Source organism: Triticum dicoccoides, chromosome 3A (assembly GCF_002162155.2).
Source record: "Triticum dicoccoides isolate Atlit2015 ecotype Zavitan chromosome 3A, WEW_v2.0, whole genome shotgun sequence".
Taxonomy (NCBI): domain Eukaryota; kingdom Viridiplantae; phylum Streptophyta; class Magnoliopsida; order Poales; family Poaceae; genus Triticum; species Triticum dicoccoides.
This window is the reverse complement of record NC_041384.1, coordinates 54,421,565-54,439,091: the sequence shown is the minus strand read 5'-3', so window position 1 is coordinate 54,439,091 and position 17,527 is coordinate 54,421,565. Positions and strand designations below refer to the sequence as shown.

General features: G+C 42.7%; 2 protein-coding genes across 4 annotated transcripts; one reads left to right on the top strand and one right to left on the bottom strand.

The window, feature by feature from the left end:
* The first annotated feature begins 2,704 nt into the window (after positions 1 to 2,704).
* Positions 2,705 to 6,779, top strand: LOC119267062 (putative uncharacterized protein DDB_G0270496). Of its 2 annotated transcripts, XM_037548366.1 has the most exons (14): positions 2,705 to 2,914; positions 3,717 to 3,909; positions 3,999 to 4,138; positions 4,243 to 4,315; positions 4,446 to 4,520; positions 4,624 to 4,734; positions 4,843 to 4,882; positions 4,956 to 5,019; positions 5,366 to 5,468; positions 5,572 to 5,667; positions 5,757 to 5,786; positions 6,085 to 6,184; positions 6,274 to 6,358; positions 6,435 to 6,561. In XM_037548366.1, the coding sequence occupies exons 2-14, from the start codon at positions 3,736 to 3,738 to the stop codon at positions 6,559 to 6,561; spliced, it is 1,218 nt and encodes a 405-aa protein (XP_037404263.1). In that variant the 5' UTR covers positions 2,705 to 2,914; positions 3,717 to 3,735. The 2 variants fall into 2 exon arrangements, with proteins under 2 accessions (XP_037404263.1, XP_037404265.1); XM_037548368.1 differs by lacking the exon at positions 2,705 to 2,914 and having other exon boundaries at positions 3,736 to 3,909; positions 6,435 to 6,779.
* A 1,513-nt stretch (positions 6,780 to 8,292) lies between these two features.
* On the bottom strand, positions 8,293 to 16,489 carry LOC119267061 (glyoxysomal fatty acid beta-oxidation multifunctional protein MFP-a-like). 2 transcript variants are annotated; one of them, XM_037548365.1, is made up of 18 exons: positions 16,393 to 16,489; positions 13,867 to 13,938; positions 13,662 to 13,727; positions 13,511 to 13,567; positions 13,348 to 13,415; positions 13,183 to 13,264; positions 11,820 to 11,875; positions 11,423 to 11,725; positions 11,242 to 11,328; positions 10,993 to 11,167; positions 10,762 to 10,883; positions 10,516 to 10,679; positions 10,186 to 10,440; positions 9,924 to 10,045; positions 9,692 to 9,813; positions 9,091 to 9,239; positions 8,837 to 8,975; positions 8,293 to 8,569 (listed from the first exon to the last, which is right to left on the bottom strand). In XM_037548365.1, exons 1-18 carry the CDS (start codon positions 16,487 to 16,489, stop codon positions 8,531 to 8,533), a joined length of 2,175 nt encoding a protein of 724 aa, XP_037404262.1. In that variant the 3' UTR covers positions 8,293 to 8,530. The 2 variants fall into 2 exon arrangements, with proteins under 2 accessions (XP_037404262.1, XP_037404261.1); XM_037548364.1 differs by lacking the exon at positions 16,393 to 16,489 and adding an exon at positions 14,785 to 15,089.
* Positions 16,490 to 17,527: the final 1,038 nt, after the last annotated feature.

Sequence of the window (17,527 nt, the reverse complement as noted above, 5' to 3'; positions counted from 1 at the left end):
AGCCACGAAATCACGGGATCTTGACTTGCTTCTCTCAATTGCGCCATGGCACCGTGATCTCATTCCTAATCGATCGCCATCGCCGCGAGATTTGCCCCGCTAATTGATTCAGCGCGCGCAGCTCCTCCCAAATCACCGTGTTGGGGCCGCGTACGTGATACGGGTGATCCAATGCCTTGACCATCTCCACGTGGAAAACCTCGAGTGGCTCAATTCTGCAAACGTGGGTAACAGCAAATAAACCTTAGACATGTAAGAATACAAATTGTGCTAAGAAGACGGGAAGGAAAGCAAATGCATCCATATCCTTGCCAGACCGTTGTCTGTGGGATAACTGGCTAACGGCGTCCATCACCATACATGTAAGTGTTTTGTTATAGCAAGGTGAGTACATGACGTACGCTGCAGGACTTACCGAAGTCCCGCAGTATTTATGCATCAGGTATCAAAAGAGGGCAAGGAGTTTAGCGGCAGCAAGCACTAGCCCTTATAGAGACAAGCTACAACTTGCGTCTATCAAAGATAAGGAAAAAAAGTGTATGAGAACCAGCTACACTAAATGTTGTGCAACGCAACCCCATGGTTGCGCCCACGCTGAGCATCTATCCCATCGTAAACATGACAGAGCCTTGCATTCTCCTTCGCACCGAACAAGAGTCCCTGAGGCGTTTAGTTAGCAAGTTTTATTAATTGGTTAAAGTTGTGCACACTCTATTAGTAACCATATTAAGGGTGGGTAAGTCCTAGAGATTACAACTTGAACTTGTGTTATGATGAAGTCATCGAGCTTCAAATCGTCCGTAACCGTGGACACAGTTATTCGAACTGATTTATCCCTACAAGGGTGCACCAATATTCCCCTTATACGATCACACACGTGCTAACCAAAACAATTGTTGGCCCATTGCAGGCACGAACCGAAACATCTGAAACAACACGTTGATATGTCTCAAACGTATCTATAATTTTTTATTGTTTCATGCTATGTTTATATCACTTTGCAATAGTTTTTGACAACTTTTATTTATTTTTGGACTAACCTATTAACTCAGTGCTCAGTGTCTATTTTCTGTATGTTTTTAAGCTTAACAAACAAATTTACGGTTCTTAAAAAAATCTAAAAATGTTCTAGAAAAAGTTTTGCATCGAGAAGTTTCTGTAGGACCTAGGGGCCCACCTGGGGGATCCCTGTGGGCCCCATGCACCCAGGGGGTCGCATGGTGAGGCCGCGTGCCCCCTTGGTGCTCCGTTCCACCACCTCTCGATGCCTATATTTTTTGTTCGCTTTGAAAATCCTATATATCGAGGAGTTGGAACTTGTCCATCGCCGCACCTCTCTGTTCCAAAGTGATCCAATCTGGAAGCATTTTCGGGTACTCTGCCGGAGGGAAATCATCTCGGTGGCCATCTACATCAACCTTGTTGCCACCATCATCACTCGTGAGTAGTGAGTAGTTTTCTTTTGACTATGGATCCATAGTAGTATCTGGATGGTTTTCTCTTCCTTGTTTCTCAGTATAAAGCGCACATGAGCTGCCCTACATGATTGTGATCAATCTAATGCTTAGTGTGTTTGTTGCGGCGTGATGAATTGTCACTTTATGACTAGAGAAAGATGTAGAACTTGTGATCATCTGCCTCTGGTTTTTGACAATTTTACCCAGGAGAGCTGGTGCATCTTGTGATCATCTAAGCATCTGCATTGCATTTCTTCTAATTCTTATTAATTTGTTTGAAGAAATATACAATAACTTCTGGCTCACCCTCAAGGGAGACCTTGGCTGTCATTCACACAATATGCTTGGAGGCGCAGAGAAAGAGGGAGTCCTTCATGAAGTGTTTTGGCTGCTTTGCCCACCGACAAGGCATCTGTAGAACCTATATCCACAAGCATGCAATCTCAGAGAAAAGAGGGAGCTCCATCCATGCATTTGCAAAAAAAAAGTTGAATTGCCACCACAATGCATGAAGTCGCATGAGCATGAAGTGCATGGACCAAGTATGACTGCACCACGCATCACAGTCTTTGAAGCAACACCCCCTCCCCCCAATTTGCTCGATCCGCTTAAAGATTCATCGATCTTCACCTTCATGAAGTGTTTCGACGGCTTCACCCACCGAGCCATAGTCGCAACGTTGGAATTTTGTTGGCTGGACTAGGATGGAGACTCAATGCCGTGACGAGGCATTGTGTCAAGTCGAGGACACATACCACCCATTATGGGAGCACTATTGATGGCCATCGTGTCGGCCTTATCACCTACAAGGCGTAACACATGCAAAGCTACAACTTTCAAATATTTAAAATACAAATATTTTTAAAACATATCCGTGAATTTACAAATTTACATACTTAACATAAGTTCACTAATTTAAGATATTCGGGAAGCTAAAAAATGTAAAAAAAATATTGGCAATTTTAAAATAGGTTCATGATTTCTTTTAAACGGTCATGAAATTGATTTTTTTATGAATTAAGAAAGTCTTTCCTGATCTTTTAAAAAATTAGAAAATCAATAAGGAATAAATACGAACAAAAAGGAGAAAAAAAGGAAAAACAAAAGAAAAACTGAAAACACGAGAAGAAACCGATATAGAGAAAATACAAAAAAGGAAAATAAAAAAAAACTGAACGAAACCTTTCCAAGAACCGTCAAGAAAACAACACAGGAAGCCCAGTCGTGTAGGCCCATGTACGCGCGGGGGTGCGCATTTGCTTGACGGCCCACCCCCCACCCTATGCGCGGAATAGGAAGTACCCTCTCCTTCCTCGGCGTCGTCACCCCGCAAACCTAGCGTGCTCCCCGCCGCCGACGACAGCGGCCCAGCTCTCCTCTCCGGCGACCGGCGGCGCACCTCGGCGTTCCTCTCCCCCACGTATTCAACCGCGGCAGTCACTCAGCAATCAGGCCACGTAAGTCCGCAGCTCCTCTCATCCTCCACCTCAAATCCTTGTTCAGCTGTCCCTGGCTGCCTGCACTAGTTCTGTATGTAGGTCATACATGGATGCTTGCTCATATGCCTCCCGTGGAGACTTTAGCAGTAGCGCTTGCACTGGTTCCGTACGTAGATGGTACATAGATAGATGGAGCTTGCAGGCAAGCACGCCAACTGCTTGATAAAATGCCCACTACGCAGAGGGAATGAGAAGGAAGAAGAAGATGAGGTGGCAAGTGAGGAGAAGAGAGAACCCACTTCCACGTGGCCGGTTTGTCTCTCTACTCTGGTTTTGGACGAAATTCATCCGGTTTTGAGACGAGGGACAAATTGTCGCCAAAACAAGTCCATGGATTGGAGGTCGACTTTCAGTTTACTTGAGGGACGTACTGTTTGCACCAGTGAGTACGATGGTTGGCAAAACACAATAGCATTAAGTTGGGGATTGTTAAGTTGTAAATAACGCCTGAAATTATGTTGCAAATATACTCTGTCAATTTTTTTGTTAAACCGTGAACCTGTCCTGAAACATGTGATTGTCTATACCTGAATTTCTGAAACAGTGTGTGCTCAATGTACTGGTGTGCTGAACCTGAATTTCTGGAACCTGTACAGTTCGGTATTGACCGGCCACTGAACCGATTTTCTAGATTAACCGAAATACCGACTTTGCGTTTTTGACTGACATTTTTTGTTAGCTTTAGTCAATAATCAAATCTGTCCAAAAAAACTAAACCAAAATGTACTAACCAAAATTCCGGTTTATACTGAACACTCAGGCCTAGTTGACGATACAAGATGGCGCCACTTGCACGTAAGCACCGCAAGGCATCACCTTCTCCTTCCCCCTCGGAGGCTTCTTCCAATTCAGGCAGCGACTGTGAACTCCACCTTGATGACCACTCCGACCCAGAGGACAGCTTCTTCTCCACAGGGAGCGCCGCCAATGACGACGTCCAGGATTCCTCCACCGTACCACCCTCCCCTCTCATTTTCCTTTTCCTCTGAGGGGTATAGGTTGCTTAGCTGTTTTGTGCCTATCTCTCTCTCTCTCTTGTTAGAGTGACGAGGAGGAGGATGACGATGAGGAGAGCCTCCATGATGATGAGGATGATGAGGAGGAGAGCCTCCATGAGGAGGAGGATGATGGTGAGATGGGAGAGCTCGAGCAGCAGTATTGCACCCTCCAGGCCAATCAACAGTAATGTCTCCTTTCGGCCCTTCTTCCCCATGCCTCCCTTTCACACGGTTTACTATAGAATCTGTTTCATCATCTCACTTATATTCTTCTCTTCTACCTTGCAGAAGCATTCTTCAAACCCTGAAGCAACACAGGGATGACGATGTCTCAAGAGGCCAGGCAGTCAAAAACCAAAAGGTATTTTCTTATATGTGCTTTGCATAACATCTACTCAACATGATCATGTTCAATTGCACAGCTATCCTTTACATTCAGTGTTTATGCTTTCAAACTATTAACCTCTACATCCAATTGCTGTTTACTGAAGGCGCTATGGGATAAGACCCTGGAAATGAGATTCTTGCTGCAAAAGGCATTCTCCACTTCAAACAAGCTTCCCAAGGTCTGTTGTTTCTCTCATATGACTGCCAGAACATGCACCTTTGTTTCTTCGTCTTCGTTGATTTTACTTCTGAAGAAACATATATTTTATTCTGTTGTTGCAGGATCCATCCAAGTCAAGGTTCTGCAGTCATGATCAGGAGATAGAGCAAGCATATGTTGATCTATTGGACTCATCGAAACAGACTCTCGGTTGCATGCTGGACCTGCAGAAGGTTCACTTACCTGCTCATGTTTTTTGCTTCAGTGCTATGCTACCGCTATACTGTAGTTGTTCCAGGTTTTCTTACTGTGCACAATATGCTTTCCAAAACTACCTGTAGGCTTTACTGGAGCAGAACCAGGCTGCAAAGGGTGCGAATGGTAGAACTGCTATCCAGTCTTTCTCATTCTGAAAGATGCCTTGAAACATTCGTTAATCCTGACTTAATGACAGATACATTGCCTGACTCGAATGGAGAGAGTGATGAGTGGTCGCAAGTACAGAAATTGCATACAAGGTAACCTTTTGCAGCAATAGAAACTCTGATGAAGTACTGCAGGATATATTCTTCGATGTGTTACAGTGTCTTGCGTAGCAGAAGATCTTTTGTTAATCAGCACTGTGCAGTTCTGCCCTTGTATGCTTACCATATCATGTTAGTAGTATGTCTTTTGTGCTTTAATACGGACCATCTAATGATCTAAACTCTTCCCTGGTCCTTTATTATAATAATCTCTTACATGTCTTTGAGTTAGTGAATTGTTTGTTTGGCTCTGTTATAAGTAATAAAAAATTGGTTTCATCTTTACAAGACCTTTGTTTTCTGGATTGCTAATTTGCTACATGCCATGATTTTTGTACAGGATAACCCCATTCAGAAATACCGAGATAGATAAATGGCAGAGGAAAACACAGGTCACAACTGGAGCTGCTGCACTGAAAGGAAAGTTGCACACATTTAATCAGGTTGGTTGAATGCCTATTTAACTACTTCTAGTAATTTTTTATTGTGGAACAGGCCTGGATTTAAAAAGCTAAGACCCTTGCTTTCCATGTTGTATGAGAACAGAACATAAGTGACCAAGTTGCTGGTTACATGAGAGACCCAAGCAGGATGATTGACCGGATGTACTTGCGGAAATCTGATGTCGGTGTATTTGGGGAGGTATTTTATATGCATCTATTATGAGGGCCACCAGTCATATTTCTGCTTCATTATAGTGAATAATTTGTGTCTTCTCATTCAATTTGCAGACTGCAGCAGAGCCTGCTACTACCGTTGAGGTTTGAGCAATACTTCATCCTTTACTTGGAATAATTTCAAGCTTGCCTGCCTGTCTCTAGCCTACCCCAACTTGTTTGGGACTAAAGGCTTTGTTGTTGTTGTTGTTGCCTGCCTGTCTCCCATTTTGTTCTATTCAAATTTCGTGTTATGTATTCCAGTTAGACTCAGTTATCAATCTAACCGATTAATTAAGTTAGACTGATTTCAGGGATATTTCCACCACCGATCAAATTATATATACACTGTATGTGTAGTGCACTTGCTGGTCTCATATGCTCACCCCTTGTTTCAATTCAGGGGAAGGATGTGGAAGGTGATCCTGAACTTATTGATGATTCTGAATTTTACCATCAACTTCTCAAGGAGTTTCTCGAGTCATGCGATAATGGAGCATCTGGTTAGTTCATATCCAACAATTGTGCATCTGCGCTACTTTTTTTTAAGCCCTGAATGCATGTATGAGCCATACTGCTGCAATTGTTGCAGAGTCTGCATTTTATGCTCTGAGGAAGAAGCAGAACAAGAAGAGAAAACTCGTCGATCGCCGCGCTTCAAAGAGCAGAAAGATAAGGTAGAGTGACTTTCGGTGCAGTTGGTTTTTCTTGCAGGCAATTGTGTATTAACTTGTTTATTATGTGAGTTTTCAGGTACAGCGTTCACGAGAAGATTGCTAATTTCATGGCCCCGGTGCCTATGACGGTTCCTCCAATGGCTTCAAAATTGTTCGAGAATTTGTTTGGAATGGGCAACCTGCAGAAGTCAGCCGTGGTCTGATTTTAAGAGATGTCCAAAATGTTGTTAAAGTTAGTTTTCACGTGATGGATGGTAGTATGTGAAACTGAAGTAATACCACAAAATTTGTACCCGCACATCCATCGAAAAGTGCCAACAGCTACCAAGCTTCATGGCTCTTGGTATTTGATTTTTTTTTTTAAAACACACTTCCGGTGCGCAAAAAAATCTTAAAACAAATACATGAATACATACGCATATTCCTAAGTCCAGGTAAAAATCTGGAAAAGAAATACTTTGTATTTTGGGAAATACAAAAAAGAGAAATTTCTGACAGAAATGGCACCCTTTTTCTCCTGTATGCTGTCAGAAATTTGTTTTTTTCCCTATATCCCAAAACAAAACGAGGTTCTACCGAAACTTGCCACTGGTATTTGGAATGTGTATATGTATCCCTGGGAAAAATTTCCCAGTTTTTCGGAACTTCAAAAACAAATTTCAAAATGTTCAAATATAGATAGCAATGGAGCTCGGGTGCTGCAAATCTGCATTCTGCCCTATGTATGATGATGAGTGTTATGAATATCAGTTGCTGATCTCATCTGTTAAACATAAAAAAGAGAATTAGCAAGAGAGTTATCTATGTATTCTTCAACTGTTGATTACGAAACCAAGTACTTTCCACTCTTTTTTTTTTTGCGCTCGGGGAATGAAAGCAAGGCCATAGCACTGTATTCTGCAAAGCAATAAACATCAACGCCCTCTTCTCTGAGTTGTGTAATGTTGACATAAAAGTTGCAGATTAATAAGTATAGCTCTCATGGTGCATGTCTCTTATTTGAGCAACTAATTGACATAACAACATCATGGGGATTATTACTCCCTCCATTTTTATTTACTGTATATTTGGCTTTATCTTCAATCAAATTTTATTAACTTTGACCAACTTTATAAAAAAAATTAACATCTAGTACAATACTAAATCAGTACCATTATATTTGTTATTCCAAATGTTTCATATTGTTTGCTATAAACTTAGTCAAACTCTATAAAGTTTGACTTACAACAACGAAAGACTAATATGCAGAGGAAATAAAAACAAAGGGAGTATATTCTGTCATGGGTGGTGAAAAGAAAGCATTGTAGGCCAAAAGGGTCAGATCATGAGATAGTCATACCGGCCGTGGGCGATGGGAAGAAAGCGTTGTAGGCTTTCCTTTTCCCAGTACAAATGTGCAGTGTCGTCGCTTTCCTCTCCCTCGTCACCAAATCCAAACGGGGAGCTCAAGAAATGCAAATTTTCCACAGGAAAGGAGCGCATGACACAGTCAGTTGTCATTTTCCCTTCCACAAGTGATCATTCGAACCTCAGAGCCAGCGGGTAGAGAAACCCTAGCCGCCTAGGGTCGCAATTCAATGCAAAGGGACGGGCCTCCCAGCATGGCCTGGCGGTCGCGGGCAGTGGTATGTTCCTTTTCTGTAGTTTTATTCATGAACTTAGAAACTTCAATTTTGAAGCTCACAACGAGTTCCCGCAAAGCTCTTTCTCACGGTATTGGCTGCCATGTCTGGTTAGGCCATCCTTGTGATCCTATGTTAGTTCCTGTAAACATCATAACTGGATAAATAAAGCTTTGCAGTATTTACCTAAGATAAAAAGGAGTTCAGGTTTAGGTTGTGCAGTTGAGGTTCAGCACACCAGCGCATTGAGCACACATTGTTTCAGAAATTCAGGTTTTGACATTCACGCTGTTGCGGGACAGATTCGGTGCATAACAAAAGAATTGACAGAGCATATTTGCAATATTATTTAAGAATCATTGCACATATATTACATAAAACTCTTCAAGGGTCCAACCGCAATTAGTTACGGTTTCCTTTGCTTCCTAATATACAGCTCACGTGTTGTTATTATTATTCAGCCCCTTACACTAATCACCACCTTCATCGCGCATTATTACTCGGTGACATAATTTCCTTCAGCTGACAGAAATACCAGACCTACCATCACCTATAGCCGGGCCTTGACTTGACTTGCTGCTGGTGCACTCTGCACATGAAAATTTAGTATCATATACTGTATCACATTTCACTGTATCAGAACAAGATGAATTAATTGGTAGTCTAATATTGAGGTACAGGCTTTCATTCTCTGAAACAAACAGAAACTACTACTCCCTCCGTTCCAAAATAGATGACCCAACTTTGTACTAACTTTAGTATAAAGTTGGGTCATCTATTTTGGAACGGAGGGAGTAGTACTGAAGAAAATAGGCATTAAAGTTTTCAGCTGAAATGAAATGGCACGCATGCTCACCAGAGGAATCCCTTTTGCCGCTCTTTCGGCAAGGTAGGAGCAAGGCTCGAAGAAGCTGCCGTACCGCTTCGCCCACTCCGCCAACTTGCCGTGGATGTATTTTGCGCCGATGGAATCCCCCCATAGCATGACCCCTCCCCTGGTTGTTGCACCAATAGACAGGCAATTAAGTAGTTGCTACTAGTAAATCTCTACACAGGGCTTGTAAGGTTCATAGTGAGAGGGATATTTGACCAGGTGTCTTAAAAACGGACCTGTAAGGTGGGAAACCCATGCCAAAGATTGAGGCGATGTCAAGATCCGACGCCTTGACCGCAATGCCCTCATCAAGGACACGGCATGCTTCGTTTATGACTGGGAAGAACACCATCTCTACTATGTCCTTGTCACTTAGCTTCATCAACTGGCATATATTTATGCAGTAAGTTTTAGCACTAAATAACTTGTTTCTTTTGCAAGAATGCTACTTTAACCACTACAAGGATCTTGTTGATTTAGGCTTGATATTTCTACCACTATATATAACCATCCATTCAATATAAACCCCCAAGCTATATCTGCTCATCTAGCTAGTACAGGACACTATAAATATCTACTTCTGCTTTGCTTCTTCCACAAAAACACAACCAGCAACATAGTAGTTAACAAAATGTAAAGACATTTTTTTAGAACTATTCCTAATTAATATCCCTATCTCAATGCTAGAATCATAAGAGCAGACCAGAAAAATAAATGCCAAGAATGAACCGCTACAGTAATTCTATTACTGCACATGCTTTCATCAAAAAGCTGCGCAATTCTCTAGGAAAATACAACAGAGATTAGCCAAAAATCAAAAGATGAACCAAACCAAACCTCAGCATCTGGAGTGACTCCTGCCATGCTCCTAGATTTCTGAATATACGTCATAATTTCAGGATCAGGAGTTGCCTTCCTTTTATCCTCGTACTTGTAAAATCCCTTCCGACTGGCTTCGCCTAGATGAATGGTTGGTCAATCATGGTAACACATTTCAGAAACCAGTACAATCATTAATTGCAAAAGAACAAATATGCATGATATACTAGTGCTGTTTGATAAATTTTACCTGATCTTTTGTCTTCCATCATAATAGGGATTAGCATGGACTTGTAGACTCTCTCTGGGAAATTTTCAAGGTACTGCATACCAGTAGCCACAGCAACACCAAAACCAACAAGATCTGCAAGCCTGCATATATACACACATAAAATAGTTAGTAGCTAGACTGAGTCCATCTGGCATTGCTAGAAAACTATCATAAGAAACGTTAAGAATGTCGTAGGAGCTTATATATATTCAGGAAAACAATACAGAACTATATATCTGACCTGAATGGACCCATGGGCATTCCAAATTTGGTACATGCACGATCAATCTTGTAAACATCCATGCCATAATCAACAAACAAGAGTGCTGACTGGGTGTAAGGAAAGAACATCCTGTTGACTGCAAAACCAGTACAATTCCCAACCACTATTGGTGTCTTCTTGATCCTCTTCCCAACATCCAGCAAGTCAACAACAACCTGTGCTGAGGTGTGCTGGGTACGAACTATTTCCAAGAGTGGCATCACATGCGCAGGACTGCATACATGGTGCAATCAGTTAATGGATGTACATCCAGAATTACTGTGCATCAATCAATATATGCTGCATTACCTAAAGAAGTGTGCACCAACAATACGGTCTTGGGACTTTGTTTTCTCTCCAATTAGATTAAGATCAATCGTAGATGTGTTGGTAGCAAGGATGCAATGGGAAGGGCAGTACTTCTCCAAGTCAGCAAATATTTGCTGCTTCAACTTCACATTCTCAATAACAGCCTGCGATTGTGAGAAATAAAAGAAATAAGCATAAATGGGTGACTGTAATTAATTCCGGGTCATTAATAAGATTTAGACTTGCCTCAATAACTAAGTCCACTTCTTTGAACTTTTCATAACCAAGGGCACCACTGAGAAGAGATAAAGCCTTCTCGTATCTCTCCTCTGTCATTTTTCCTTTCCTCACACGACTCTGCAAATTGGCTGGTGAAGCGAACCAGTGAGATAATCTTATCTTTTTATTACAAAGATGCAACGTAAGAGATTCCCAGCAAAAAATAGATATGATGAGGCTTAATCCTGTTTGTAGTACCTTTGATCCTGTCAATTCCAGCATTCAGAAATTTCTCATTTACTTCTTTCAGCAGCACAGGATAGTTACTTAGTATCATTGCGGTAGCAATTCCAGAACCCATAAGCCCACCACCTAGAATGGCGACTTTCGTTATTTTCCTAGGCATCAAACCCAAGTCTGTAGCACCAGGAACCTGTCGCATATTTTAGAGGGTTAAGACATGGTGTAATTTGATAGTAAACAATTAAAAAAAAATGTCCTTCATACCTTTGATGTTGCACGCTGAGAGAAGAATACATGAAGTAAGCTTTTACATGTATCTGAGAAAAGAAGGCCCTGGAATGCGTTTGCTTCCTGCATTTACATTACAGAAGTGAATCCAAAATTCTGTATTCACAACATGAAAATTAAATGAAGTAGCAGTAACAGCATAAGTAGCATCAAGTACCTTCCAGAGCCCAGCTCGAGGTCCTGAAACTATACCTTCTTCAATGACATCAATACAAATAAGTGGGTGTTCAAGATTTGCAGCCTGCTTTCGAGCTTGAGCCCTTGCAAACTTGAGAATCTCCCTAGCCTCGCCAAGGGGTTCCAGTTTGTCGGTCTTGTAAAGGCTTTTGATCCATGGCTTTCTGAGCTCACAGATATCCAAAGCCCAACGACGAGCAGTATTCACCAAATCATTAGGAGAAACTAAGGAATCAACAAGACCCAGTTGGTGTGCCTCTTCGCCCTTAATTGGCTTGGATAGCTGATGAAAATGGGTTATTTAGTTAAGTGAAGTAGTTGAATTAAACCAGTTCAGCCACAGAAAAGAAAACCATAGGCTCCGAAGCAGTATTTACCAACATCATTTCCAGTGACTTTGTCAGTCCAACAAGACGTGGGAGTCGCTGTGTTCCTATAAATTATGTATATGGGTCATCACATTGAAAAGCCAAAAAAAAAAAGGCTGAATATAATTCTGTTCACATTGGGGATAAGCATATGACAGAAAAGATACAAAGCAACAGTGGATTTCATATCGTTCATATTTAAATAAATTAGGGATGAAAAGCAAATCATGATGCGGATGCAATGCTCAGTACCCGTCTCATATTATGAGAAGTGATGACCCTGGGCAAAACAGTGGGGCAACCAATGGAGATAGAAAAAATTGGAATACAATCTGACTAACAGATGTTTCTTGGAAGATTAAAATGGTTGCTTGGAAAGTGGCCACAGACAAGTCTTGTGGTGCAATCTAATAGATGCAGGAGGCACCTTGCTGTACAATCAATTTGTAGTATCTGTGGTACAGAAGAAGTGAAGATGAGGATGGTTTCCATCCTTTGATCAATTATACGAAGTCGCCCCCCGATACACGCTCAGTTCAGCATGGGAGCTTCAAGGTGAGAATTGTTTCTTTAATTCTGGCCCAGACTGGTTCCTCAATGTATAGATGAAAGATGAATGAAAACACATGAACTGGCTGTAAGTTATTCTTCCTCTTCTAAAGAGCTTGGCACCTTCAAAATGATGTGATTTTCAGACAGGAAAGGCTTCAATTGCAGCATCGGTTCTTTATCTTGAGAGCAATGTTTCTTCATTCTTTGGTTTGTCGAGTAGGGATGGCTATTCTAGTGGCAGCAAACCAAAGGCTCTCTTTTTTTCCAACCAGAATGAAAGGCTCCTTTGTTTGTTTCACCTGTGGGGATTACTAATCATAAGGCTCTGGGATATTTGGTCAAGGAGAGATGGAATCCCCCACCATGGAGCTGGGCTCTGGGATCGTTAATGCAGGATGTAATGTGTCGCTGGATTCTGCAGGTGGGGATGGGGGTGTCTTCAGTTGGCACTTGATTTGCACCTTCCAATAATCCTAGAAACTGATTGCCTCTATGTGCATTGTCTCCTTTCTGTGCCAACAATGAACAGATCACCTTTTTCTGATTCAAAGGAGGTTCTTGGACTTATGTGGTGTCTTCAAATTGTAAGCTTGGTGAAGAGTAAGTGGGACGCTAATCGGGCTGTTAATGCATTGCCAATTTTTTGTAATTGGAAGAATTGGCTGTTAGCAATTATGAATGTTGGTTAGCTCCTAATATATTTCTGAGTGTTAAACGAACACAAACATTACATCAAAGTTTCTGTGCTAAAAACTAACAGGAAAATGCATGGTTTAAGAGCCACTTCACTTTATGCATAAAAGGATTCAAATAATTTTACCTCCAAATCCTGGAATGATCCCAAGTTGAAGTTCTGGAAGACCTAATTGAGCAGTGGGAGTTGAAATACGTGCATGGCATGCCTAATATAGCACCAAAAAAAAATTCATATAAGATAAAACCTCTTGATTTAACTGATCTAGGGAAGGATAAAGAAGAAAAGTACCATGGAAACTTCTAATCCTCCGCCAAGACAAAGACCATCAATTGCAGCCACCGATGGCTTTGTTGCACCTGTTTAACACAATAAGTACAGGAAATATTCAACAAAAAATAATTTAACATAATGGCAGTAATGAATGAAGAGACGAGGCAGACTAATCATATACCTTCCAGAAGTTCAGTGAGAATGTCTATTGATATGTAACCAACCTTTGGCTGCTCAACTGTTAGAAACATATATAAAATGATGAGATTTACAGAATTATTCAAACAGTAATGAAACGAGAAGAATAACACAATGAGACGAGTATAACATACTTTTTCCACTGTGAAGATCCCCAAAGGAACTAATATCGAATCCTCCAGAAAATTTTCCTCCTTTCCCTGTGAAAGGCTTGAAATAATAAGAAACGGCTTCCTCACTGGAACAAATAGTGTTTTGTTCTTCAAATGCACAGACATGGGCTAGTGCGCCCCCAGTTGTGGCATTTATATTGCCTGAAAAAAATGAACTGACAAATACCTGTAACAACAATAGCTTTGACATCCTTCCTCTGAAGAGCTTCTTCATAGCTTTCCTTTAAGCTTAGGAGTACTGAAAGAAAAAAAGTCATGGTGAAAAAAGAACTATCGCCAAAAGATTTTTCAATAATGTTTTGCATAATCTTCAGAGGCAACAGATTCTAATTACATTCCATCTAATTATCCTACACATGCGTATGTTAGGAGAAGAAAACTTGCGCTAATGTTGGCCAATTGTTTGGTGCATAAACATGTGGTCATCAGATACAAACGCAGTACTTACGGCTCGTAGAATGCCATGTGATTTTGGTACAAAATATTGGCAAAACAGTCAAGTTTAAATGTTACTCGTTGCATAGTTGTTGTAACAGCAGCCTAACAGGTAACAGCAACAGTTTTGGCTATAGAGGCGGCAGTTAGATCACGCTAAAAGCAACGCGCGCGCTTGTGCGCGCGCAAAGGAGATACTAGTACTGAATTTCTGATTTTGTAAAGCGCTAAGTTGTACTACTACTAAGGCCCTCTGCCCCAGCAGCAAAGCAGAGTGAGCTGAGAGAAAAAATCCCCAATGTTGAAGGACCAAATCCTTGTCTTGGCTGTGTATGTGTGCGTCTCCGACCTGGAATCTCGCCGGCCGGAGTTGAGTACCAGTGGCTGTGGCTGTGTGTGTGCGCCTCCACCAGAGAGTTGCCCCAGTATCACACAGACCTCCAATCTTGTTGAACCAGGCACCACCCTCAACCTCAAGGAGTGAAAATTAAGTAAGCCTAGCGACAGCTAGAAAGCACAATTCTTGGCATCGAATCACGCCTCTTCCCATCAAACGCACAGAGAATTCAACAGAAAAGAGAAACAAAACAGGCGGAGCAGCAGATTGGAACGGGATCCAAGACGAGGATGGATGCTGCTGGTACGGTACCATCGATGGAGAGGGAGTTGACCGGCGGGTTGTAGATGGTGATGACGGCGACGCCGTCGCCGCCCACCTCCATCTCGGTCGCCCCCTTGGCCGCCATCTCCTCCGCTGGTTCCCAAGATCGATCCCGCCTGCCGCCCGGTGTTTGTTTCTTGCAGGTCTCGCTCAGGTTGCTTGGAGGAGTTGGGAGCTTGCAGTTGCAGGATTTATCTGCTATCCTCCGAAATTCATTTATAGCGCCCTACTGTATAGGCAGGCTGTTGCGCTGCGCTGGCGCCATCAAACCTCCCTCCCTTGCAAGCTTTGGAGTGCGGTTGCGGAGGCCGATCCGTTCCATCTCATCTCACTTAAACGTCACGTCAGATCTGGCCAGGGACATTGGATTTGAGCGAGATGATCCTCTCCATGATGAATTGCTAATGAGTAAATGAGTAAAATAAATACTCCCTCCGTAAAAAAATATAAGAGCGTTTTTATATTTCTTTATTTATACGAAGAAAGTACTAGGTAATCTAGAAGAGAGAGACATGACTGTAAAGAAACTTTTTATATGACTGAAACATCAAAGATACAAAATTGAGTCCATAAACTTCCGTACTATACGAAATGCACATAGACATTGCTTATTGCGTCAAATAATTAATTATTGCATCAACATGATCATCGTGCTTTTTTTCCTCAGTTAGCCGGCTTAAATTCCAAGAGATCGGGTTTATATATCCCGTGAATCTGGTCCACAACCGCATCGTACTTGGCTCCTTGCCATCTCGGTTGGTTGCATCGATGAAGAGGTGGAGGAGCACGCCTAGTTCCGACTCATCGTCATTCTCGGCTCTCACCATTTTGTTGAACTTGATCCCGTCCTATACTAGCCTGACGTGCTCTTCCACCGCCCACCTGCCAAGCCATTGGATGTGTGGATTGTTGATATGTACTGGTGGACCTGCACCAAGAACAGCCATGGCGCAAATGGCTACAATGGCCACAACAAATAGGAGGCTATTTCCCATGGTCTGGCTTGGGATGACGCCTTGGTGCTAACTATTGCAAGTCTATATCTGTAAGGTGCGAGTTGTATTTGCTGGGGAGATAATACATGATGATTAGGGGCATTTATATTGCTCTAGGCCTAGCAGTTTTGCCAACAAAATGGTTGAAAATAGAATTTCTTTGTTTGGAAAGAATTCATTAGTTCGTATCAAATCTTCCCCGTCTCTATATAACCTCTTTAAATTTAGTAAAAAAATGATTGCATGATTTTTGGGATCAATTTTGGTTAAAAAGAGTGATCTGTCCAAAAGAAATACTGCTCAGGACTTGATAGAATGCATTGACGGTTAATAATACATTGAGCTAGCAATTAAAATATATATTTCCATACCGTTGTGACAACTTGTATTCCAGCTAATAGACCTACAAGATCCAGATACTGAGGCGATAACCAATCTATTTTAGTTTCTTTAGCGAACCAACCTATTTTATTGGTGGAGTTATACACTATAGTTGCTCCTATCGAACGCACGGAGAATTCAACAGAAAAGAGAAATAAAACAGGCAGAGCAACAGACTGGGATGGGGTCCAGGACGAGGGTGGATGCTGCTGGTACGGACCATCGATGGAGAGGGAGTTGACTGGCGGGTTGCAGATGGTGATGACGGCGACGTCGTCGCCGCCCACCTCCATCTCGGTCCTCCCCTTGGCCGCCATCGACTCCGCTGGTTCCCAAGATTTATCGCTCCTGCCGCCCGGTATTTGTTTCTTGCAGGTCTCATTGAGGTTGCTTGGGGGAGTTGGGAGCTTGCGATTGCAGGATTTATCTGCTATCCTCCGAAATTTATTTATAGCGGCCTACTGTAGAGGCTGTTGCGCTACGCTGGCGCCATCAAACCTCCCACCCTTGCAAGCTTTGGAGTGCGGTTGCGGAGGCCAATCCGCTCCATCTCATCTCACTTAGAGCAACTCCAACACGCCGACCCAAACGGACGGCGATTTTGTCTGCTTTTCATTCGTTTGGGTCGGCCGTCCGCCTTATTTTTTTGGGGTTGGTCGTGCGTCCAATGCAAGTGACCCATTTCATGTCTACGTACAAATTTTAAGAGGCCCACGGCCATAGATCATGCCAGCGGATGCTCCAAGTTCATGCCAGCACCATGCCAGCGGCCGGCATACAATGCCAGCCTCCAAAAAGAGCATCACACAGTTCTTGCTGGCGCACTTGCCAGCGGCCGGCACATATGCCAACACATAAAATAGGGGCGCGAGTTCGACCACGCCATCTCGGCCGTGGTCATGCCAGCACACTTGCCGGCATACAAAAAGGGATGGCGCATGTCGCCATAGATCACTTGTCGTCGAACTTGAGCATGTCGCCCTGCATCTCCTCGAACCACAGCCTCTTCCTCGGCGACATGGTGTTGAGGTCCACGTTCATGTTCTCCACCCCCGTCATCATGCTAGCAAGAGCCACTTCTTTCGCCTTGGCCTTGGCATTGGAGGGCTCGATCTCTAGCATCTTCGCTTGCTTCTCCGCCTCCATGTCAAGCATCCCCGTTTGCTTCTCCGCCTCCATCTCAAGCCTCCTCCTCTGGATCTTCATGAAGGCGTTCATTTTCTATTCCTTGTCTTGCCGACGCTTCTCTCCCTTGAGTCCTTCTTGGTCATCATGCCCTCCACGATTGCGATCAAGGCGATGGACGTTGCATCCCGCTTTTCCTCCTTTTTGGAGTTGGTCTTCCCCCGCGGCTG

What these genes read in the sequence shown, in the direction of transcription:
- LOC119267062 (XM_037548368.1), top strand. Translation starts at nt 3,736, where the DNA reads ATGGCGCCACTTGCACGTAAGCACCGCAAGGCATCACCTTCTCCTTCC. An exon ending in GGCTGCAAAGGGTGCGAATG is followed by an intron (nt 4,883 to 4,955) that starts GTAGAACTGCTA and finishes ACTTAATGACAG; the next exon opens with ATACATTGCCTGACTCGAAT. An exon ending in ATGCGATAATGGAGCATCTG is followed by an intron (nt 6,185 to 6,273) that starts GTTAGTTCATAT and finishes CAATTGTTGCAG; the next exon opens with AGTCTGCATTTTATGCTCTG.
- LOC119267061 (XM_037548365.1), bottom strand. Translation starts at nt 16,489, where the DNA reads ATGGCGGCCAAGGGGAGGACCGAGATGGAGGTGGGCGGCGACGACGTC. An exon ending in GGATCTTCACAGTGGAAAAA is followed by an intron (nt 13,568 to 13,661) that starts GTATGTTATACT and finishes TGTTTCTAACAG; the next exon opens with TTGAGCAGCCAAAGGTTGGT. An exon ending in ATGCCCATGGGTCCATTCAG is followed by an intron (nt 10,046 to 10,185) that starts GTCAGATATATA and finishes GTATATATGCAG; the next exon opens with GCTTGCAGATCTTGTTGGTT.